This window comes from Rhodnius prolixus, unplaced genomic scaffold (genome assembly GCF_049639745.1).
Source record: "Rhodnius prolixus isolate KJV_2025 unplaced genomic scaffold, Rpr scaffold_20, whole genome shotgun sequence".
In the NCBI taxonomy this organism is placed as follows: Eukaryota; Metazoa; Arthropoda; class Insecta; order Hemiptera; family Reduviidae; genus Rhodnius; species Rhodnius prolixus.
The window spans coordinates 39017-63484 of NW_027411595.1; the positions used below are offsets into that span (position 1 = coordinate 39017).

The following is a 24468-nucleotide window of genomic DNA, read 5'->3' on the forward strand; positions in this document are numbered from 1 at the left end:
CCAAATTTGGTCCTGCAATATCTGTCTTGCTATACGATAATGATGGTACACCGACAGCAGTTTTTTTGCCAAAACGATATTTAACCTCTTTCACTGAGGAAGATATACAAAATTATACAGGTATTTAAAATGTTTTTTTTTTTTTTATATATTTTTACTTTTTTCTTACCTATGTAGTTAAAATAATTTTTCGTTTAAGATGGTAATTTGTCCCTTATCTATAAGGGGATAAGCAAGACAAGCAAGTGTTACATGATAGCATTCGAAGCATCTAAACAACAACAACAACAACAACAGGAGGAGGAACCGGCGAAGAAGAAGCAGAAGAAGAAGAAGGCGACCAAAGATTAGTTTTTTTTTTTTGTAAGTTCGTTATGCCTAATCCAGCCTGTGTTAAATGTAGGAAAAGTTTCTCCAGACCGTACGATTTAAAGAGACATGTTGCGACATGTTCGCCAAAGAAATGTCCAAAATGTGGTAGTATATTCCACACTTTGCTCACCTTAAAGACACATGTTTTGACATGTTCACCCAGGAAATGTCCAAACTGTGCTAGTATATTACCCAATTTGGTGTCATTATTAAATCATGTCTCTTCAGATTGTACTGCATGTAACGATGATACAACACCCCCAGTTAGGACTAGAGGAGGGAATGTACAAAATAAAAAGAAATATCGTCTATTATCCGTTCCTTTACAGGATGTTGTGGTGATTACCGCTTTAAATAGATCGGCTCAGAATATATGCATTAAAAATACTAATAATATAAAAGACCCTGTGCTATTTTTACAAGGTAAACACGGGATACTATTAAAGTATTTACTTAAAGCCAGAGAAGATCTATTGGCCTTTAAATCATCCATCTTCCTAGAATGTGTTTATAGTCGATATAGGAATTCTGATCTTGAACAATATACGGATGCAAATTTTAAAACCTCGATAGAGATTATCGACGCTAGCACCAACCTAATTCACTACCTTCAAAGAAGTTTTGCAAAACTTTTGCGCGAACTACAGGAATTTGAAACTAGTGGATCAGGTTGGAAATTACATTCCGTAGATTCCCTTGTCCTCCGATTGACTAAATATCGCCCTTTAGGTGGAAGAGCGTACATGCCTTTACCAAAGGAAATAGCCAATAAAAAAGCAATTGTCAATATATGCAATACTGACGATTACTGCTTTAAATACGCCATTCTATCTCGTCAACTGGAGAAACCCCACCGTATAACCATGTATAGAAAACTTAATCACTATTACAATTTCGATAATATTTCCTTTCCCACACCTTTAAAAGATATACTTAGGTTTGAGAAAGATAATAATGTATCGGTTAATGTTTATTCTCTAACCGAGAAGGAGAAGCAGGTTTTTCCTCTGATGGTTAGTTCGAATTTAGCGGCTGTAGAACACTTTGACCTTTTATTTCTTCGTGATTTAAATACCTCTCATTATTGCCTAATAAAAAATCTCTCACGGCTTATATCTCCCCAACTTAGTGACCATCATGGTGGTGTTGTTATGTGTAAACGATGCTTCAAATCATTCACTCGTGATTATAGAACAATGGATGGGAAAACAGCCGAGGAACGATTAGCAGCCCATCAACTTTTCTGTAATCAACACAAACCATGTCACATTCGCATGCCCACGGAAAATGCACAATTACACTTTACAAACTATCACCATAAACAACACATACCCATAGTTATCTATGCAGACTTTGAGTGCCTACTTTTACCTGTACACAGCGCACCCGGATGGTCATCCACATCATGGTCCAGACAAACACATAAACACCAGGTTTGCAGTGTGGGGGCTAAGGTGGTCTCTACGTTAGCCAGCTATCAAAAAGACATTTTCCTATATACGGGCGATGATGCGGTCCAGCAATTTATGGAATATTTACATTCCGTTGTTAAAGATGTGGAAGCCCTATATAAGGTGATCATTCCAATGAACGCACTATCCCAACAACAACAGGAGGATTTTGCTAATGCCACACATTGTGGCATTTGTGAACAGGCGTTCAATGGGTTAGAGAAGAGAGTTCACCATCATGATCACCTTAGGGGTGACTTCATCTGAGTGGCCCATAATAGCTGCAACCTCAAAGTACAATTGCCAAATTTCATTCCGGTCTACATGCATAACCTTAGCGGATATGATGCTCATCCGATTATATTGTTTTTAGGCGTTGATCCGGGAGATGTGTTGGTAATACCAAATTCCGAAGAGAAGTATATAAGTTTTTCGAAAAAGTTTTCCGATTGCCCATCCATATGGCTTCGCTTTTTGGATACATACCGGTTTCTACCGGATACTTTAGAACATCTTATAAATAACTTGACGGAATACCCACAAATGGAGAAACAATTTCCCGACAATGACCAGAGACAGTTACTACTTAGAAAGGGCGTTTTTCCATACGCCTATATGACGGGTATGGAGAGAATGGATGAACGAGCCTTACCAGCTAAACGCTATTTCTTTAACGATTTAACCGATGAGCCCATATTCGATAGTGATTACCAGCACGCACAAAAGGTTTAGTCCTCATTCCACATGAACACACTTCAGGAGTACACAGAATTGTATCTGACAACTGACATAATTCTCTTAAGCGACATATTTGAACAGTTTCGACAGGTTTGTGAGTCTATCTACTACATTGATCCTAGTTGGTATTTTACAACACCTGGCCTGGCATTTGATGCATGTTTAAAGTGTACAAAAGTTAAATTGGATCTTCTAACGGATTATGACAAACTGCTCATGATCGAATCAGGGATTAGAGGCGGCATCACTTCTTGCGTAACAAGACATGCTAAAGCCAATAATCCCTACATACCTAGCTATGATCCTACACAACCAACCAACTATATTCTTTACATAGATGTTAACAATCTCTACGGGTTTTCAATGTTACAGTACCTCCCGATTGGTCGGTTTGACTGGGTCGAAGGAGAACAGACCATCGACATAACCACCATTCCGGTTGATGGCGACATTGGGTTTATTCTAGAGGTTGATCTACACATACCTACACACTTACACGACTATTTCGCTCAGTTTCCACCACTACCACATCATCACAATAAAAAACTCTATACCACGCTGGACGACAAACACCATTATGTGATACACTATAAAAATTTAAAACAGGCTCTATCCATGGGGGTTGTACTTAAACAAGTGCATAGAATATTAAAATTTAATCAATCCCCCTGGCTTAAACCCTACATTGAACTCAACACCAGCCTTAGAAAGGCGGCTAGAAATGATTTTGAAAAGGATTTCTATAAGTTGATGAACAACTCTGTTTTTGGTAAATGTATTGAAAACAAGAGGAAGCGTTTATCTATTAAGATTGTCACGTCTGAACAAGCGTTGCTCAAGCTGTCAAAAAGAGCAAACTTCAAGGATCGAACAATCTTTAATGAAAACGTTATTGCTGTTCATCTGCATAAAGAGTCTATTTACTTTGATCGGCCCATTTACGTTGGATTTTCCATTTTAGAACTTTCCAAACATTACATGTATCATTTCCATTACCAGGCCATGTTAAAATACTATACTCCTAAAGCATTAACCCTCCTCTATTCCGACACAGACTCATATCTTTATAAAATTGAAACCGACGATGTCTATGAGGATCTAATAGTATTAAAAGCACACTTTGACACTTCCAACTACCCGCCTACACACAAATGTTTCTCAAATCATAATAAGAAGGTGTTGGGCAAATTTTCCGATGAGACTGGTGGTGATCCTATTGAAGAGGTGGTTGCATTAAGGCCGAAAATGTATAGCCTTAGAATATTTAAACGAGCAATTATAAAGAAGGTGAAAGGTATCAAACGGAGTGCCGTTAATAAGATCACATTTTCTGACTATTTAAATATCTTACATAATAGAGATTGTGTTCTGTATTCCTCGTTTAAAACTATACTATCTAAAAAACATCAACTATTCACCTTTGATTGCAATAAAATGATTTTATCCTCGCTTGATGATAATCGTTTTATTTTAGGCGATAGCATAAACACGCTTCCGTTTGGTCACTATCGGCTAGACACATAACAACAACAACATGCACACTTTAGCCAATCTATGTTTACGCTTTACATGTGATGATGAGAGGTATTTCCAACCAATTTCACTGTTAGATATAAGTATGATTGAAATATGTAAATCTGTAAATAGAAGAAGTGATATTTCCCTATTGGAAATACCCAAAACTATTAAATGTAAATTAATCGATGATTACTCCTATATTGTATAGATACTTATAAACAATGTTTTATCGATTTGTATTGTTTTGAAAATATCGAATTCAATGCTGGTAAACGCATGTCTGAGTCAGATTATATTGCTATATCGTATTGTTTTCCAGATAATACTTCTTTATTTTTACAACAATTTAAATCGATTAGAATAACTATTAAAATGTGTTATTATAAAAAATTTAACATTCTTTCCCATAATATTACTAATAATGACATGTTATTGACCGATAGCAATTCCAATTATAATTTTTGTGTTCAATGTTGTAACTTGCTCACACCGCCTCCTAGCGGCATTTTCTGGCATTCTTACTGCACCACTATGTGCACAAACAATGGTAATCTTCTTCTATCCAGTATTATTTGTAACAAACTATTTTGGTGCTTTAATTGCATTACAACCCCACTATTTAGTGTGGACCATCTCCCCCACCCATAGTTAGCCCACCTACACCACAAGTGTGTTCAGTTGTATTACGATCGTTATTTAAAAAGGTAACAAAATGGAAGAATGGAAGCTTGTCATGTCACACCCTTTCTATCACCAGTTTCAACAGGATTTCTCCTGCTTAACAAATAGTAAGGAGAATGCCCTTGATTTTATGCTATTATACGTTAAACTACAGGAATTGGAAACATTATCGCAGACATTTGTGCAAAAAAACGATTATAAAGACTTCCACTATTTGAATTGTGTTTGGTCCACTCCGAAATGTGTGGAGGGCCCTGATACGTGCAAATGCTGTCATATCTCTAGTTTATGTTTTAATATTATTAGCAAATTAGATGCACTTTACCATTGTAATTACATCAAAGTGTTTTTGTCTAAAAAGATAAATAATTTTAGTTTTACATAAATAGCGTTGTATATATTTGGCTTGTAAACTAGATGAAATAAAACATGTATATATTTAAAACATTTTTGTTTTTATTATAATCACCCATTTTTCATGCTATATAAAAAGATGCGTTCGCTTTTTATTGAGGTGTTACAATGATGATGATGATGATGTACAAATAATAGTTCTATAGGATTAAAAATAAAAAGGTACAAATTTTGTTTTTTATTATTTAATCATAACCTCGTTATACTATTATTCTTAAATATGTGCTGATAGATGTACACAGGATATGTCCTTGATTTAGCAGACACAAAGTCAAGGTGTATTATTAATAATTTACAAAAAAAAAAATTAATAATTGGGATAAGGATAGATGCGCGCCCCTCGTGCATGCATTTTTTATTACATATTATCTTACAACAGTACATAGGATGTGCTCACCTTTAATGAGAGAGAGAGAGAGAGAGAGAGGTGGTTGTACACAGGATATGTCCTTGATTTAGCAGGCAGAAGGTCAAGGTGTATTAATAATAATGTACACAAAAAGATCGGTTTGTGTGGTATGATCCTTGTTTAAAAAAAAAAAAATTATAATAATTGGGATAAGGACGCATGCGCGCTCCTCGTGCATCCATTTTTTATTACATATTATGTCTCTCTCTCTCTCACACACACACACACACTCGCTATCTCTCACTCTCTCTCTCTCTCTAGCACTCTTAAAGGGGGAGGGGGGTACCTTGTGACGTAGGACTTGCGTTCCTTGTGACGTAGGAGAAAAATACCTCTAAATTTGCGTCATTTTGACGTATTGTGACCCCTAACCTCTCGTCCATCTGGACCACAAAATTAGGATGAGGGGTATGGCTTGTGACGTCATGATGACGCGTTGCGCGGTCGTCGATCCCGACGCAGAAAAACGTCCTAGTATGCCCAAATTTATACTACTTATTTCTTTCCTTGGATTCGATCCTACAACCTTCGTGTTGGAAGACACGTCATCTTCACCAGTCGGCCATAGTAGCACACTCGCGAACTCTACTTAGAACAATCTCTTCTATTTTTACCTACACCCCCTCGCCCACCGATGGGAAGGGAGTACTATTTTTTATTTCTTTCATGGGATTCGATCCTACAACCTTCATACGTACTAGTAGACACGTCATCTTCAACAGTTGGCCAAAGTGGTACTCTCGCTTACTCTAGTTTTGAATGTTCTCTTATGTTTTACCTTGGGATTATTTTTGTTTAAATTCTACTAACCCTGTTCTCCAAGAATTTTTTTAAAATTTAAATTATTCACTTACACCCTCCACCTGGACTGCTTCCGCTGCTGATGACGCGACCTACATTCACTGAAAACTAAATTACTTCACTTTCTAATTAGCCAATAAAATTGCATCTTTTTTTCCAAAAAATTACCTCTCTGAACAGGTCTCTGTAACAATGGTAATCGATAGGCGTAATCGATATTGGCACTGCCTTCTGTATTAAGGACACTTGGACTGCGATACTAGCTATTACTAGCCTTATCCCCCACCACAAATTACTTCACTTTCTAACTAGCCAATAAAATTGCATTTTTTTTCCAAATGATTACCTCTCTGAACAGGTCTCTGTAGCAAGCTCCCTCTCTTCCATAGCTTTTATATTTTCTGTTAATTTACACATATGCCAACAGCTGTTTTTTAAATAAATATAAATTACACTGCTAACTTAATCAACTGCGCATGCGTAAACTGCAGTCAATTGTATGAGTCCTTAATACAGAATTATTACGATCGCAAAAATATTCAACTTAAATAAAAAATGGCTAACCTCACTTTTGGTAATAAAGAAATTATTCACTTACCCCCTCCACCTGGACTGCTTCCGCTGCTGAGGTAAAAATAGAAGAGATTGTTCTAAGTAGAATTCGCGACCTACATTCACTGAAAACTAAACGCGAACTAACACTTGGACTGCGATACTAGCTATTACTAGCCTTATCCCCCACCACAAATTACTCCACTTTCTAATTAGCCAATAAAATTGCATCTTTTTTTCCAAAAAATTACCTCTCTGAACAGGTCTCTGTAACAATGGTAATCGATAGGCGTAATCGATATTGGCACTGCCTTCTGTATTAAGGACACACACAATTTATTGGAGATTGCGCATGCGCAGATGATTATGTTAGCAGTGTAAATTATATTTTTTATTTAAAATACTGCTGTTTTTATATTCATATATTAATTAAATTAAGAAATATATCGATATTAATCAGTACATATGTATACAGTCGACTATATAGTCGATGTGGTAATCGATAGGCGTAATCGATATTGCAACTGATTTCTGTATTAAGGACTCATACAATTGACTGCAGTTTACGCATGCGCAGTTGATTAAGTTAGCAGTGTAATTTATATTTATTTAAAAAACAGCTGTTGGCATATGTGTAAATTAACAGAAAATATAAAAGCTATGGAAGAGAGGGAGCTTGCTACAGAGACCTGTTCAGAGAGGTAATCATTTGGAAAAAAAATGCAATTTTATTGGCTAGTTAGAAAGTGAAGTAATTTGTGGTGGGGGATAAGGCTAGTAATAGCTAGTATCGCAGCCCAAGTGTTAGTTCGCTTTTAGTTTTCAGTGAATGTAGGTCGCGTCATCAGCAGCGGAAGCAGTCCAGGTGGAGGGTGTAAGTGAATAATTTCTTTATTACCTAAAGTGAGGTTAGCCATTTTTTATTTAAGTTGAATATTTTTGTGATAGTCGGGGTAATTTAAATTTTAAAAAAACTCTTGGAGAACAGGGTTAGTAGAATTTAAACAAAAATAATCCCAAGGTAAAACATAAGAGAACATTCACAACTAGAGTAAGCGAGACTACCACTTTGGCCGACTGTAGAAGATGACGAGTCACTAGTATGAAGGTTGTACGATCGAATCCGACGCAAGAAATTAAAAAAGGTACTCCCTTCCCATCGGTGGGCGAGAGGGACTAGGTAAAAATAGAAGAGATTGTTCTAACTAGAGTTCGCGAGTGTGCTACTGTGGCCGCCTGGTGAAGATGACGTGACTTCCAACACGAAGGTTGCAGGATCGAATCCCAGGATTAGAAATAAAAAAAAATTCACCCTCATGTCTATCAATGGGCGTAAGGGGTGGCGGTATGTTTCAGGTCATCAGCTAGTACGAGGTCTGCCAACTTATGATCTACAGGTGATATGAGGCCCGCCGTATTGAGGTCATCAGCTGGTTCGAGATCCGCCTTCTTGTTTACTACAGCTGTTAAGAGAGCCGCCATCTTGTAGAAGGAGTCTGAGAGGCCAACGAATAGGTTGGATAGGTAAAAGGTGGGTTGGGGTGTAGGTTGGTGTCATGTAATAGGAGTAGGGCTAGGGTGGGGGTAAGGTTGGTGTCGTCGAATATGCTGATTGTTGATTAAGAAGGGGCTGGGTGAGGGTAAAGGAATTGTCGTCGAATTCGCTGATTGGTCGATTATGAAGGGTTGGGGGAAGGGGCTGGCTTAAACTCTCGTCGAATTAGATGATTGGTCAATGGGCGTGGCCAAGTAGAAATCCTGCATTCTTATTGGCTCCTCAAAAAATGTGTGCCAGGATCTCTATTTTCCCTCTACTTGTTTAATTCTAACAATGAAAATGTGTCTTACATTTAAATCTCATTTAATTTGAAACCTTCAAATTCCTTTAATCTTTTTCTGCTAAGAAAACCCTTAATCCAGTCCAAAAATTATCTGATAAATCATCTGGCAGCCCTTATAGGCGCAGCCTTAATGGCTACTCTATCCTGTTACTATCGCTAAGCTTCATTTTGTTCTCATTAATAGCCTTTTCCTGAACAAAACTATTCACAAACTTTTCTTTATCCCACCCTTGAAGTAGTAAAGAAAAATATAAATTATTACTTTTCTAACATGTTGAATTAAATGCAAGAGTTGTTTACTTACTTAAAAATATATAAACGCATTCATGAAGCACCAAGTGTTACATAAAGATCTCACCTCATCAAACTATCATCCCCTCTAAACATACCCTAATCAGTATTGCCACTGCTATATCCACAATAAATTTAACTAATTAAATTTACCCACAGATATAAATTTGAAAAAGGAAAAATAGATTAATTTCTTTTATCAGTTTTTTAATTTATCTGTCTCTTTCGTTTGAAAAGGGGTGTTAAAAATGTTAATAAGAAGTTACTCTAATTTTGTTCATTTCAATTTTGAAATTTTGATGAAACTTGACGAGGGACTTATTATTTAATGATATCGTGGTTGCGTTCATATGATCCAAAACTTTGTTGAGCCTAAAACCATAATAATGTTGGAATTAATTATTCAGAATTATTTATCAAAGGTGAAGTAAAAAAAGTAATAATAAATAATAAATGCCAGGAATGAACAAAAACAAAGAATAAAAGAAAACACCACAGTAAATATCAATAATATTAATAATAAATAACAAAATGGCTTTACATTCTAATGAAAAAAAAATCAAGTTACTGTTTTTATTTATTTTATTTATTTATTTATTTGTCTAAAGTAAATGCATACTTATGATAAGGAGTCTTGCTCGAACAGAGATTACATAAAATATTCAAAAAAGAAAAAGAAAAAAAAAAAGTTACATAAAACAGATTAATATTATAAAGCTCATGAAAAATATAACATGAATTACAAAGTATTTATGTTAGTACATATATAAAATAATAATAATACTTATTTATTGGAAATCTTTTAAATTAAATTATTTCTCTTTTTTAGAAATGCAAATTATTACATATACAGAACAAAACAAAATTTCAATAAATAAAATACTTGAAGAGAAACTATCCATGATAAATATCCTTAGAGGATTCAGAGAAAGTATCTGAAATCTAATAAAAATATTATAAAATATAAAATAAACTATGAAATAAAAAAAAAAATAAAAATAAAGTGATAAAATTACCAAAAAATTGCCCAACCATTACAAATAAACGTTTTAAAACCCTAATTTTACAATCGACTGCTGGTTTAAATAATCATTTCTCAGTTTTAAGCATTTCTTAGTATAAATAAATAAATCCTTAATTTTCTGGAAGGATTCAACCATCAATACTTTTCTCATTTCACTTCAGGTGGGAATTGCAAATGATCTCCAATATGCTTGTTAATATATTTAGATCTTAAATCGGCATAAAATCTACAGCATAAATAAAAGTGTATTAAGTTATCAGTGTCTCTCATACACAATGGGCAAACATCTGGAGAGTTAAATACATACTTTTTATCTTTGATGTAGAATCTGATATGTTTCTCTCCCGCCAATCTTAATGGGATAACAAACTGTAGAAATGTGAGATTAGATTTAATTTGTAAAGTTGGATTTTTGAAACTGTAATTACATATTACTCTATATAAAGGATTATATGTATTGAGAATTTATTACCTTCCCTATGTCCCGGCTATGTAAGTGATTATTCATTTCAATTACTAAATTGTTCATTTCACTTCTTATAATATTTGGATTCTGTGAGTCCCAAATATCCATAGCACCAATAGTATATAAAAAGTTATTAAGGGAATCAACCCAATTGAAAGGCATATTATTATTATAAGAGAATTCACACAATCTTTTGTAGCAAATATTTGGCAATCGGCTTTCCTCCATTTCCAAGATATGTAGCCACCAGGAGAGAGCCTGCTTAAAGACTTGTACCTGAATATGATTTCTCCCCATTTCTAATCTGACATAATAGTCAGGAGTAGAGCGCGAGAGTAAAAAGAGAGATTTAAAAAAATATAATTGTACCCTCTCAATTTTTTCCACATAATTAAGCGCCCATATCTCGCAACAGAACAACACTATGCTCCTAACTAGGGCATCAAATAGGCGACATCTGCTTTCCCAGACCTCCGGTTTTCCCATGTAAATCAATTTTCTCACTAGGGGAACAGCAATCATTCCTCTGGAGTGCAATGTATCAGCAGCTTTTCGAAACTTGGCTGAAGTTGAGAAGGTTACACCTAATAATTAAAGGAATTTGTCAGTGGCAGTTTACATTTGTTGTAAAAAAAAAATCATTCAGATTACCCAGCTTACCTCTGTGAAAGGGGACTACCATAGTTTTAGAGATATTTACTTCCAACAAATTTTCACTACAATACTTCTCCAAAATGTTCAATTTCTTTGGAGCATCCGACCATGACCAGGCTAGAATTACTAGATCGTCCACATGGAGAAGGAGATTTATCTCTCTATTCGAGCTTATGCTTAAACCCTTCGCTCCGTTCCTCTCAAAATATTCAGTAATATCTGAAATGAAGAGCGCAAATAAGAGCGGGCTCAATTTATCCCCTTGGAGAACCCCCTGGCTAACTTTAATTTCATTTGAGGTCCATCCACCAATATCAACCATAAAGTAAGTCTTCTCGTAAAGATTTCGAAAACTCCTCATGCACTTAGCATCAAATCCAAATGAGTGCAATTTTTCCCACAATTTTGGGTGTGATACAGAGTCAAACGCCCGGCGGAAATCTACAAAAATACAAAAAACTTGTCTCCTTTTTAATCTCAATTGTAGATTAATCGCTGTAGAAAGAGTAAAAATAGCATCTCTACACCCGCTTCCCGGTCGAAAATCCATTTGCTCCTCTGGGAGCAGCATTTGATCTTGTGCCCATTTACTGAGCCTACTGTAAATAATTTGCGTAAATATTTTAACTACGGAGTTAATTAATGAAATACCTCTATAATTGAGGGGATCGGAAGGATCACCTTTTTTAAAGAAGATCTTTAACTTTATCTTTCCCCAACTATTCGGTATACTTTCTTCTTCTAAAATTTTATTAAAAATATTCAACAAATAATGTGTCCATTTTGAAGGCAAGTATTTGAGGGATTCATATAATGCTATCACAACCCGGGGCCTTATTGATTTTGCTCATTTTGATACTTGGCATTAAATCTTCTATTGTTATGGGAGCGTCCAATTCCTGATGTGACACTGTAAAATATTTAATTTCTGACGAAACTGGAAGAACCTGGATATTTCTTATAAACTTTTCCCATTTATTAAGAGAAATGTGGTTAATTATTCGACTGGATCTCTAAAGACTTTTAATGGTCTCCCAAAAATCCTTACTATTACTAATATTATTTAATTTAAGCTTTTGAGTTTCAAAATAATTGGTTTTGGAGGAATTTATTATTTTTCTAAAATTAGTTACTGTTTTTTACACCAACACACCTAGTTATTACCACATATTTTTAATTGTTCTTTAATTTTGAAATAAATTGCCCAATTAGCAAGCAGTTACTAGAAATTTGTGTAACAAGTTACAGAGGCCACAATCAAGATTTAAAAAAAATTCGGTATTAGTGCTTCATTTATCCTCAGAATTAAACATTTCACCGTTTATTCAGCAATATTGACGTGAGATTTTAAGTAAACCTCTAACTTCACTTCTTGGCAGAGGCAAGGACTGGTGCGTATCGACTAGCGAGAAACGGTCAATGGAGGCTAACCTACGGAGCAGTGGTGTGGTAGAGAAAGACTGAACAACAGACGGCCATAAAGGCTCTTGCCAGGATGGCCTGTTTGTTGATTATGGGGGCCTTTAGTAGTGCCCCTACTGCTGCGCTGGAGGTACTGCTGGGGGTTCCTCCGCTTCAGTTTGTTATTCAGGCGGCGGCCAGGGAACAGGTACAGACTAGCAAGAAATGGTCAACGGAGGCGCATTATTTCCACCTTTGGACGTAAGAATATCAAAGACAAGTTCGACTCTTTGCCGGTCACAGGTATGTTTGGGGACAGTATCTGTCCTAGATACGTTTCGACGCTCCATTTCTGGTGATCCTCAGATCGAGGACTGAATGGAGGGTAAACTGGACAGAAAAGTGAAGGAAAGGAGTCATGTGGTTCACGGATTGCTCCGACCGGAGCTGGAGTGTATGGGGTTAAACCTGTGGGAGTAATCTGATTTCTCTTGCCTTGTTTGACCCCAGGAAGCATCACCCAGTTCTTTTCATGTTTCTCCAGATCCAATATCTGAGAGCCTCACGAACTGCATCCTTAGTGATCTTCAGGACTGGTTCCGGGCAATGAAAGGAGTACTAGCTCCATTCCTGGCCAGCTTATCAGCTATTACATTCCCCTTAATCCCCACATGGCCCGGCACCCATTCCAGTTAAACTTTATTGTGCGAAGTCTTTTTCAAGGGCCTTTTTACATTCCCAAACCAGGGAAGAGGTGGTTCTGAAGAAAGTATTACAGACATGATCGACCTTGTCTTTAATATTCGTATGTCCAATGGAGGAACTAATACGCACCGGCCTTTGCCACCACCGCACTGTAGGTGATGGTAGGTGTGACTGTTCTTGTGTAAAGCCAGTGGGTCATTTTGGGTCTAAATTATAAGTTATATTTTGTTCTATATTTGTATGTGCAAAAGCTAATTTTTCCAATTCATTTTTAAGAGAAGAAATAAAGAAACCAGTATTCTTTTCAGTTATTTTATATCGACATGAATGAAAAGAGTTCCCTATTGTTTGAGATCCAAGTATGTTGCCAACTGAAAACGTAATAAATTTGTGATCTGGTAGACTACCATCTTTACATATTTTCCAATTAAATATTCTATTAATAAAGTTGTCTGAACAAAAAGTTAAATCAATATTACTTTTTCCATTAATTCCATCAAAAGTGGGAGTACTGTAATCTATGTTAACGGCGCTATATATGTTAGTGGGGATAAACTCCTCAAGTTTTCGTCCTCTTTCGTTTGTACGAAAAATAGAAGATGATTACCAATAGATGCTCGAACATTATCGATAAGAGAAATATCGTGCTCAATATCATGTAGATGCTTACTACATAAAATTTGAAATTTATATGACTACTACAGTTTCATACAGTTTGTATTTACTTCAAATTACAATTTCACACATACCTGCACTGTGGAAAAAGATAAGAATTTGAATAAGCCTTAACAACACTTTGAACCCACTAACAGATAAGCCTTATATCGGAATCTGTAATTAACCATAGTATAGTTATGCGAGTAGTATGATATGGCCGATTCAGAGGCGAATTTTTGCGCCGGAAATGATGACGCCCCTGCGTCATCTTGACGTCATAATGATGTCAAAGAACATACCCCTCATCTTAATTTTGTGGTCCAAATGGATGAGGGTGTTAGGGGTGTGACGTCAACCCTACGACACAATATGTCACGATGACGCAAAATAATAGAGGTATTTTCCTTGTAGCGCATCTCCTACGTCACGGGGAACGCAAGTCCTACGTAACAAGACATACCTCTCATGCCGTCCAAATGGATGAGGGGAATCGAAGCATCGTGTACGTCACATGATTGTCCTGTCCCATGACCATGCGCATCTCGTCACAAGGAACGCATGTCCTACGTCACAAGACATACCCCGCATGCCGTCCAAATGGATGAGGGACATCGCCTACGTCACATGTTTGTCCTGTCCTAACGCATGTGCGCACCTCCTGCGCGTCACAAGGAACGCAAGTCCTACGTCACAAGACATACCCTATCGCTCTACCTTTTTTTTTTTTTGTTTTAGTCTTAGAGAGACATAATATGGGAGGCTATGGCATGTGATGGTACACACATTTCCCACGTCAAAGGACATACCTTCGTCCTCGCAAATGCGGCTGGTAAGAGATTAGTGGGGGGGGGCGCTACACCTTGACCTTGTGCTTGCTAAAAAATATAGGGTGATGATTAATGAAAACAAATTTGTTTAAAATATATATATGTTTTATTTTCATCTTTGTACAAGCATATTGAATGGTAAGAGAATTTGGGCGGAGAGCTACACCTTGACCTTGTGCTTGCTAAAAGTATTTTTTAGCTCATCTTATCCCGTTGTTTTGTACATCATTTTAACACCTTTTTTTTTTACTTTTAATCCTGTTTCTATTAGCACACTTCAATGTTATTTTAAGAGTAGTCAATAAAGGCATTAGACGTTTTTTTAGCGTGCACCTATTACGTATCTATAAAAGTATGTTGGGAGGGTGAGGAAAATAAAAATTTGTCTTTAGTTACAAAAATCATATAATTTTATCTAAAGTGGTACGAACAAAAAGGGCTTTCCTTTTTGTGTCTACTACATGGACAATCTGTTAGCGCAAGGATGAGCAACACGCGGCCCGCCAAGCATTTCTAAAATTAAATTTATTTTATCGACTTTCTCCCATCAATATATTGTTATAAAATTAATTATAATAAAATGGTAGTACATACTAAACCGAAATATTTTTTTATGGCGAGTTACACACTTGTCGGTGACTTGTTCAAACATGCAATACGGACGTTTCGTAAATTATTAGTAAGAGTTAATCTATGTGCGGCCCGCCAAAAAAAAATTAAATTTAAATTGGCCCATTGATTAAAAAAGTTGCTCACCCCTGTGTTAGCGTATTTAAATCTAAAACAAGATTGCAATATATACATTTTATAAAATTTTTCCTAACAAAAAAGATTCCATTAAAAGCTAGCATCTCTTTTTTACTCATACAATCATCAACATCACAATGAAAAAAAATTAATCAATCTAACGCTATAATTGAAAAAATCCAATTTAAATTTGTTAATGTTTGCCCAAGAGGCTAATCTGTACAAATATTGTAATGAACAAACGAAATTAGTATTACAATGAAATGAACATTTATAATTAATAACATTAGTAGTAGAGAGGATTTGGGGGTTCTGGCGCACCTAAAATACAAAATGGCGGCCATCCCCTTCCCACCCTCTCCCACCCTCTCCCCTCCTCTAACCATCCCCCACCCATCGTTATTGACCAATCATCGATTTCGACGAGGGATTTAGCCACAACCCCCTACCCCACCCTACCATTTTGACCAATCATCGAAATCGACGAGAGCTTTAAGCCACGCCCCTTCCCCCTTCTTAATCGACCAATCAGCGAATTAGATGACACCACCTTACCACTCCTACCCACACCCTTCTTAATCGTCGTTACAGGCTGGCAATACAATCCGGGTCGGTCTATTTACTCCACAATACTCCATATGTTCCCTCACCCGCTTAGCGATGCTTTCACCATCCAAGTTGAAATGGGTAAAGCACCGCTTACAAACGTGTACCCTATCTTTATGTTTTGTTATTTGACTGGCGACTATTCTATAAAAACCTAATGACTTCGGCCATTCTCTAAAGTCAGGAGAAGGAGATCGCGATGGTCTTCCTTCTCCTGCTTTACCACTTTTAGAGGGTACACGTTTCCTTTCTCTCCAAGGGTGAAAATATTTATCGTGATGTTGTTGTACTTTTCAAATTTTTTCACCTCATGGAGAGGAGTGGGGAAGGAAATGCAGTCAAAATTGTACCTGTGTTCAAGATTAGCATATTTACTAACGCGTTGTGGATCCTTTGTGATGAAGCGAGAAAGAATCGCTTACTGAAAACACCGGTCATCCATATTTTGAATAACAGCCTTTTTGTTGGCAATGTGAGGAGGAAGGGGAATGAAGCTGGAGCAGCCGAGAGGGGTAAATTTATTTACTTTTAAGAGGACTCCGGCGAACTCTTTTAGGCACCAGCCGCTCCCCTTTAGTGTTGACTCCTCCATCTCTACTACAATCTTCTTGAAGCTCTCATTAAGAGAGTCGTCGATGGAGGAGTCTTCATAAATTACTTTGTTCTTAGTCTTGAAGGCGCGATCACAAGTTTCACCTTTGATGTTTTATATATATATTTGTAAAAAATTAATAAAAAATAGTATTTACAATACAAAGAAAGCAGGATGCTGGAAAAGTTGTTGACACTAAGAACACTAAACACTGTACGACCGCAGCAGAATTCGGAGCGACTTTTATAACATCAGAAGAATTGATTATGATAATCGATTATTAGTAAAAACACGAAATGCTATTGGCCAACAATAAGTGACGTCATGCCCAAGGGTGGGAGACATCAGTTAGTTACTGACCAATTCAAACAGGGCAAGCTCAGACATGCAAGTTGAGCAATATTAAGCCATATACAAATTATGTGATAAATAAAGAAAAGTTAATTAAAACTTATTTATATTTTATTAAAAAGTTCAAAGTTCAATTTGCTTTTAACTTCATAATAACAAAAAAATAATTAAAGCTAAAGAGGCAGCTAGCTACATGTCCGGACTTGTTGGAGCATGTTCAGGTAATCATACATATTGAGACTTCACCGATATGTTCATACAGGTTTGTATAGTTGGTAAACGGAAATAATAAGATATATGCTAATTAGTTACGGTTGTAACAAGTAGTGTCATAATGTTTTAATTTTTTTCTATAATTATTCAAAAATATAAATAAAACGGAAATAATATGACTTATCATATTAATACTAGAACGATATGTTCATACAGGTTTGTATGTAAACGGAAGACATGGTAATTAGTTAAGGTTGCAACAAGTTGCGTCATAATAAGTTCTTATTTTTTTTTTTTTTTTTCTATATTTATTCAAAAATATTTAAAAAATGCAGCGCATATTTATTTGGATGCAATTGCCTTCTGTATTAAGGTCTCACACAATTTACAGGAGTTTGCGCATGCGCAGATGATTAAGTTAGCAGTGTAAAACATATTCTTATTTAAATAGCAGTGGTTATATATATATTACTTGAATTAAGAAATAAATCAATATTAATCAATACATGTAGTCAATGTGATAATCGATAGGAATAATCGATATTGCAACGGCCTTCTGTATTGCGATCTAACACAATTGACTGTAGTTTACGCATGCGCAGTTGATTAAGTTAGCAGTGTAAATTATTTTCTTATTTAAACTAGCTGGTACAATTGACTAAGGTTTACGCATCCGCAGTTGATTGATATATTAAGAAATATATCGATATTAATCAATACATATAATCGATAGGAATAATCGATATTGCCACTGCCTGCTGTATTAAGGCAGCAATACAATTTACTAGTATATGCGCATGCGCAGATGATTATGTTAGCAGTGTAAATTATTTTTCTTATTTAAAAAACAGCTGTTGGGATATACTATATAAATTAACAGGTATGATAAAAGCTGTGGAAGGAAGGGGGGGCTGGCTTCAGAGACCTGTCCAGCGAGGTAATCATTTGGAAAAAAAGATGCAATTCTATTGGCTAGTTAGAGTAATTGTGTTAGTTGACGTAATTGTGGCGGGGGATTAATGCTAGTAATACCTACTATCGCAGTCCAAGTGCCAGTTCGGGTTTAGTTTTCAGTGAGTGTAGGTCGCGTCATCAGCAGCAGAAGCAGTCCAGGTGGAGGGGGTAAGTAAATAATTTTTCTATTACCTAAAGTGAGGTTACCCATTTTTATTTAAGTTGAATATTTTTGTGATAGTGGGGGTAATTTAAATTTTTTAAAAAAATTCTTGTTGAGGGGGTTAGATTTTTTAAAAAATAATTCCAAGTTAAAACATAAGAGAACATTCAAAACTAGAGTAAGCGAGACTACCACTGTGGCCGACTGGTGCAGATGACGTGTCTACCAGCACGAAGGTTGTAGGATCGAATCCCAGGTAAGTAAAAATAATTAAAATAAAAAAATTCACCCTCCTGTCTATCAATGGGCGAGGGGGGTGGAGGTATGTTTTGTCGGCTGGTACGAGGTATGAGGTCCGCCATCTTGTGGTCATCAGCTGGTACGAGATCCGCCATCTTGTGTACTACAGCTGTTGGAAGAGACGATATCTTGTAGGAGGAGCTTAGGAGGCCAACGAATACGACGACCTAGAGGTGGTGGGAGTGGAGGAGGTAAAGGTTGGTGTCATGTGATAGGATTAGGGCTTGGGTGGGGGTAAAGTGATGTGGTCGAATACGCTGATTGGTCGATTAAGAAGGCTGTGGGTAGGAGTGGGGGTAAAGGTGGTGTCTAAATTACTATTACATTAATAGTAATTTACCTCAACAAAACTATATATCTGGTTATTCAATCTTATAAACAGCTGAGCTATTCTATTTTATCGGGAAATAGTTATTAGTAATAATAATTTTATCTTCGCTTTGAGGCTATAATTTCTCAACATGGGAAGTGAGATTACTGAACAACTCAAAAACTACGCTTGGATTTAAAAGCCGACATGGAAGAGCTTAGATCGAAAACTTTAAATGAATTAAAGCAGTACTTTGATGTCTTGGAAAATGGAGTTAAGATAGTCGAAACGAAAATGGATACTCTCGATCGCGAACTGAGAAAAAGGATAGTTATATTTGGAGCTGTCGATGAAATGGTGGACTATTGGGAATTGGAAAGTTTTGTCTGCAACTTTTTCGCTAATAAATTGGAGTTAAATATTGGCAGAACGGATATTGACTTTGTTAGACGTTTAAGTAAACGTGATGGTAGTAGGAATCGTCCGATTCTCATAGGACTGGCTGCTTTCCTTTCTAAATTAATGATTATGCAAAATGTTTTTAAGTTGAAAGGCTCTAATTTTTCGATTTTTCCATAATTTTCCAAAAGATGTAATCGAAACTCGCAAGAGCTTACGACCGAAGCTTGTCCAGGCCCGAAGAGAGGGAAAATTTGCTGTTATAAAATATAATAAACTGGTGATAAAAGATAGCTATGATCCTCTTTTAAATAGGAAAAGAATGATGTCAGCCTCACCTCCTAGTAAAGATCAATTATTGGTGAATAAGGATAACAAGCTAGATACTACTAAACGGAACAAACTGGAACCAGACCAGAATATTATTCCGAACAGTAATTCTGAACTGACTGATTATACTCATACCCCCAGAAGTGTGCAGTGTATAGATCGGAAAACTTCAGTGTCAGACTCTTGGCAACTACGGCAGCGGATTGGTCGACTGGATATTTTAAGTTACAATATAGCTGGATTGAAAAGGGTTTTATCTAATAGGAATTTCATTTCGTAAGTTGTCAAATTTGATATTTTTATGATTTTCGAAACTCATATTGAAGAGAAGGATATAAATAAATTCACCAACTTGTTTCCGGGATTCGTATTGAAAGTGGGTAACAGCATCTAGAAAAGCTGCAATGGGGAGAGCTTCTGGTGGTTCATTGTATGGTATAAAAGTTAACAGTGCAATTTCTCAGTGTGCTAGCTTTGTTAAATTGTCGGGCAGAGATGTGATTTGTGTAAACATATGTAGCGATTGTTTTTATATTGTTCCAGTGTATTTAAACCCTACTGCATGGGAATTAGATTTTAAAAAATTATCTGATATCCTTTATGGTAATAGTAATTTAAAATTTTGTTTGGTTGGAGACTTTAACAGCAGGACTGGGTGCCTACAACGAATTTCAAAACATTGTTTAAACTCAAGGTCATTAGTGGAGAATTTTTATAGGAGATCTAAAGATAACGTTGTTAATAAAAATGGTAAAGCCTTACTGGAGTTATTAGAAGATTTTAGTCTAATTATTTTGAATGGACGTGTGAAAGGTGATTTGGAGGGGATCTTACTTACATTAGCAACCACGGTTCGTCAGTCATTGATTACTGCTGCATTAGTGCAGATGTTATTCATTATATTTCTAATTTTCAAATCAAAACTCAATTTTTTCAGATCACCTGCCTTTAGAGATAACTTGTGACATTAGCGTAAAAGAGCCCAAAAGTGTTCCTATTCCTATACCTAAACTAATATGGCGTCATGGGAAAAACTTAAAGGATGTATACCAATACAAATTAGATAAAATGCTAAATTCCATGATATTAATTACGGACAACACTGATTCTAAAATAAACTTTCTTATAAATCTTATTATGTTAGCTGCCAATTTAACCCTAAGCCAAAGTAGAAATATGATTATTGTGAAAAATGGTTTGACAGAGAATGTTTTAACTCTCGGAAGTTATCGTTTCAGAGTCTAAGAAAGTATCGGAAGTCTAATCAGTTAAGCGATAAACTGGTCTATCTGAAGTATAATTATGACTTTAAAAAATTGTGTGAGTTAAAGAAAAGCCAGTTTATTGATAAGATATTAAATCAGATAAATAATAGCTATAATAGAAAGAGTTTTGGCAGGCGGTGAGATCTTTTAAGGGTACGAATTACAAATCTCATAGTATATCATTGGATGAATGGACTAAGTATTTTCAAGATCTATATAACCCCTCTTTGAGTATGAGTAGAATTCAGTATGCTGCGCCTTTTATACAAAATACAAAATATGATGCGCCATTTACTATGTCAGAGTTGGAAGTGGTACTATCTAGGGCTCGATGTGGAAAATCGCCTGGCCTTGATGGTGTTCCATATGAACATTTTAAAAACGCACCTCACACTTTTCTAAAATTATTACTAGATGTATTTATTGAAATATTTGATTTTGGTAAAGTTCCATCTAGCTTTAGAAAATCAGTTGTTTTTCCTCTTTTAAAAAAAGGAAACTGTAATGAGGTTTCAAATTACAGAGGAATTTCTTTTAATAATGTTGTTGGCAAAGTATATGCTGGTCTAATTCTAGAAAGGCTAACAGAGTGGGCTAACAACGGTATTCTAAATGAGTTTCCGGAAAAATTACTCCACTATTGACAATATTTTCACATTGGTTAACCTAGTAAAGCTGAAGCTAAGTGCTAAGAGGCAGAAAGTCTACGCCCTTTTTGTTGATTTCGTTGCTGCCTTTGATTCTGTTGACCGATATGCTTTATTTTTTAAACTTAATAGTTTGGGTCTGTCCACAAAGATTATCCGATGTGTTGAGGCACTTCTCTCAGATACGGTAGGCTGCGTTTGGGGTCCGGAGGGAAGAGGCTCTGAGTACAATATGGAAATGGGAGTTAAGCATGATTGTGTGCTTAGCCCCCTCCTTTTCTCTTTATTCATCAATGATATTGAGGAGTGTCTGGACGGGGGTGGAGTGCTTGTTGGCTCCAAAAGAGTAAAGTGGTTAGCATTTGCTGACGATATAGTGCTTCTTGCCTCCGAGCCCCAAACGCTGCAAAGAATGATTAACTCTCTTTGTAACTACACGCAGTTATGGAACTTGAAAATAAACTTGAAGAAATCTAAGATTATTGTTTTTAGGAATGGAGGAAGGCCTGCGAAACGAGAGAAATGGTTCTGCCATAATGAAGTTGTAGAAACGGTAAATGAGTACAAGTACTTGGGCGTGACATTGACTTCTAGATTGTCATTTGTAAAGCATATTAAAAGTAATGTGTCTAAAGCTAAAGAAGGGCTGAACTAAAATTATTTAACAGTGTAAGTCGCTCTATGGCTTGTTATGGGGCCCAGGTTTGGGGAGGAGACCAATATGAAGATCTAGAAAAGCTATACCGTTTCTTTATTAAAAAAGTGTTTAAAATGCCATTATTTGTCCCATCGGCCTTTATTTATTGTGAAACTGGTTACCTTCCAATTATACTCACACCCTCAAATTACAATTAAAATACATTGTTAAAGTTTTGCTATGAGTGACAACATGTTACCAAAAGTAGTTGCGACCCAAATTGTTTCTAAGAAGCTTTTTTGGTTTCTAGAAATCATCAACCATTTAAAAATGTCATATAAACTTTGAATGTAATACTAACAATATAGCCTCATGGAACAATATTTTTAATAAATTAGTAAAATGTGTCCAACTACAATTTAAAGAGGAATTTATGCAGAAAGTTTTGGAACTCGATTCTTATAACATTTATAAAGAGCTTAATTTTAGCTTAGGTAGCAAACATTACTTCAATAGTAGTTTATCATTGGAACAAGTCAGGTGGATAATTAAGGCTCGAGCTGGTTTATTGTATTTAGGTAGTTCTCCGCCATACCACCACGATAATACCGAAGAAGTTTGTCTCTTATGTAATGACCTAATGCTTGATCGAATGTACCATATATTGGTAGTTTGTTCTAGACTGAGTGAGGTCAGACTAAAATATTTTAGGAATATTTCTATAACAAATGTGGAAATATTAGAAATATTAAATGGTTCTGATTGGCCTCTGTTAGCACAATGTTGTAAAGCAATAAGTATATACGGTTCTAGTATTGGTAAAAATTACATAATAGAAATAAATGTTAGATTTATGGGTAATTCATTACTTTCTGAAAAAGGTTATTATTAAGGAACGGATTTTAATATATTTAAAAATGCCAAATATTTAATTAAAATATGCATTTATTTTCGTCAATTATGTGGAAAATATGTGATTTTCTTAAAATATTTTCTGGAATATTTAAGTAAAATGGACATTTTTCTTTATGAAAATGGATTTTGGGGGGGGGGGCAAGTTATAATTATTTATACAAGAAAAGAACATTTTTACAATTTATAATAATTTATTAGGAACAAAATAATTTGTTTTTACAAGTTATGATTTATACAACAAAGAACATTTTTACTATTTATCAAAAGATGTGTTAAATTTTCAATTTTGAAAACTTCACTCTTCGAAATTGTATGCAACCACATGAAATTTCAAATGTTGGAACGTAAAGTGACGACGATCTGGGCGTAAGATGGACTTGTAACGACTAAAAGATCGTTCAACATCTACAGATGTTATAGGTGCCTTGCTGAAAGAAGTTATCTCGTTGGTTGTAAAGGGTACACGATGTTCTGAGGTGACTTCTGTTCCACTGATAATATCAGAAATCTGGCAGATGGTCTCCCACCCTTTGTTCTTGCTCAGTACTTCTACCAGTTTTGATCTGATCAGATCTCCCTTACTCCCAGGTATTCCTTCCACCTTTACGATGACTTTTTTAACGTTGGACACGTTTTCTGTAAGTCAAACATTTTGGGACTCAAGTTGGGTAATGGCTTGTGCAAGAAATACGCAATTGTCAGAAATGAATGCAAGGTCGTTCCTTAAATTAGGTTACTCGAATAAAGACTTGGCTGTATTTATCGCTACTGCTTCGTATTCGAGATGTAAAAGGACATTCTTGATTTAATTGTAATTTTCATAGTAATACTGAGCTGCTTTAGCCAAGTACCCCATCTTGTCAATATTGGTTCTGGTGGAAGGAACAAGTCTGGATAGAGATCTTTTAGCATTTTAATGCGACTTGTTGCTTTTAAGAACACTTTTTTAACCGAGGAGATTAAGGAATCTACGTCACTGAACAAAGATCGGACAGTTTCTGCTACTCGATGCAAGGCATGAGCAATACACGTCACATGAATTATCTTAGGATAAAATACCTGAATAGCCTTGACCATGTTGGGGGCAGCATCAGAGAGAAACAAAAGAACTTTTCCGTTCAAAACTCCACTGGGCCATAGGATATGCATTGAGGCATCGAAGAATCGTAAAATGGTGGAATGATTGCATTTTTCGAGAACCTCACAGTTCAAAAGGAATGGCTTTGAATCCACATCA

The 24468-nt window shown here is 35.8% G+C and overlaps 3 protein-coding genes across 3 annotated transcripts in view; 2 read left to right on the plus strand and 1 right to left on the minus strand.

The window, feature by feature from the left end:
• Positions 1-374: 374 nt before the first annotated feature.
• LOC141451956 (uncharacterized) lies at positions 375-2090 on the plus strand. Its single transcript, XM_074123772.1, has one exon. It carries the CDS (start codon positions 375-377, stop codon positions 2088-2090), a length of 1716 nt encoding a protein of 571 aa, XP_073979873.1.
• Positions 2091-2567: 477 nt separating this feature from the next.
• LOC141451957 (uncharacterized) lies at positions 2568-4085 on the plus strand. Its single transcript, XM_074123773.1, has one exon. It carries the CDS (start codon positions 2568-2570, stop codon positions 4083-4085), a length of 1518 nt encoding a protein of 505 aa, XP_073979874.1.
• A 5234-nt stretch (positions 4086-9319) lies between these two features.
• LOC141451958 (uncharacterized) overlaps positions 9320-24468 on the minus strand; it is a 338906-nt gene continuing 323757 nt past the window's right edge. Inside the window, exon 3 of the mRNA XM_074123774.1 lies at positions 9320-9440. Coding sequence (XP_073979875.1) covers positions 9320-9440 — 121 coding nt within the window. The remainder of the gene's footprint in view (positions 9441-24468) is intronic.

Bases quoted from the DNA above. Each gene is read 5' to 3' on its own strand.
- LOC141451956 (XM_074123772.1), top strand. From the start codon at position 375: ATGCCTAATCCAGCCTGTGTTAAATGTAGGAAAAGTTTCTCCAGACCG.
- LOC141451957 (XM_074123773.1), top strand. From the start codon at position 2,568: ATGAACACACTTCAGGAGTACACAGAATTGTATCTGACAACTGACATA.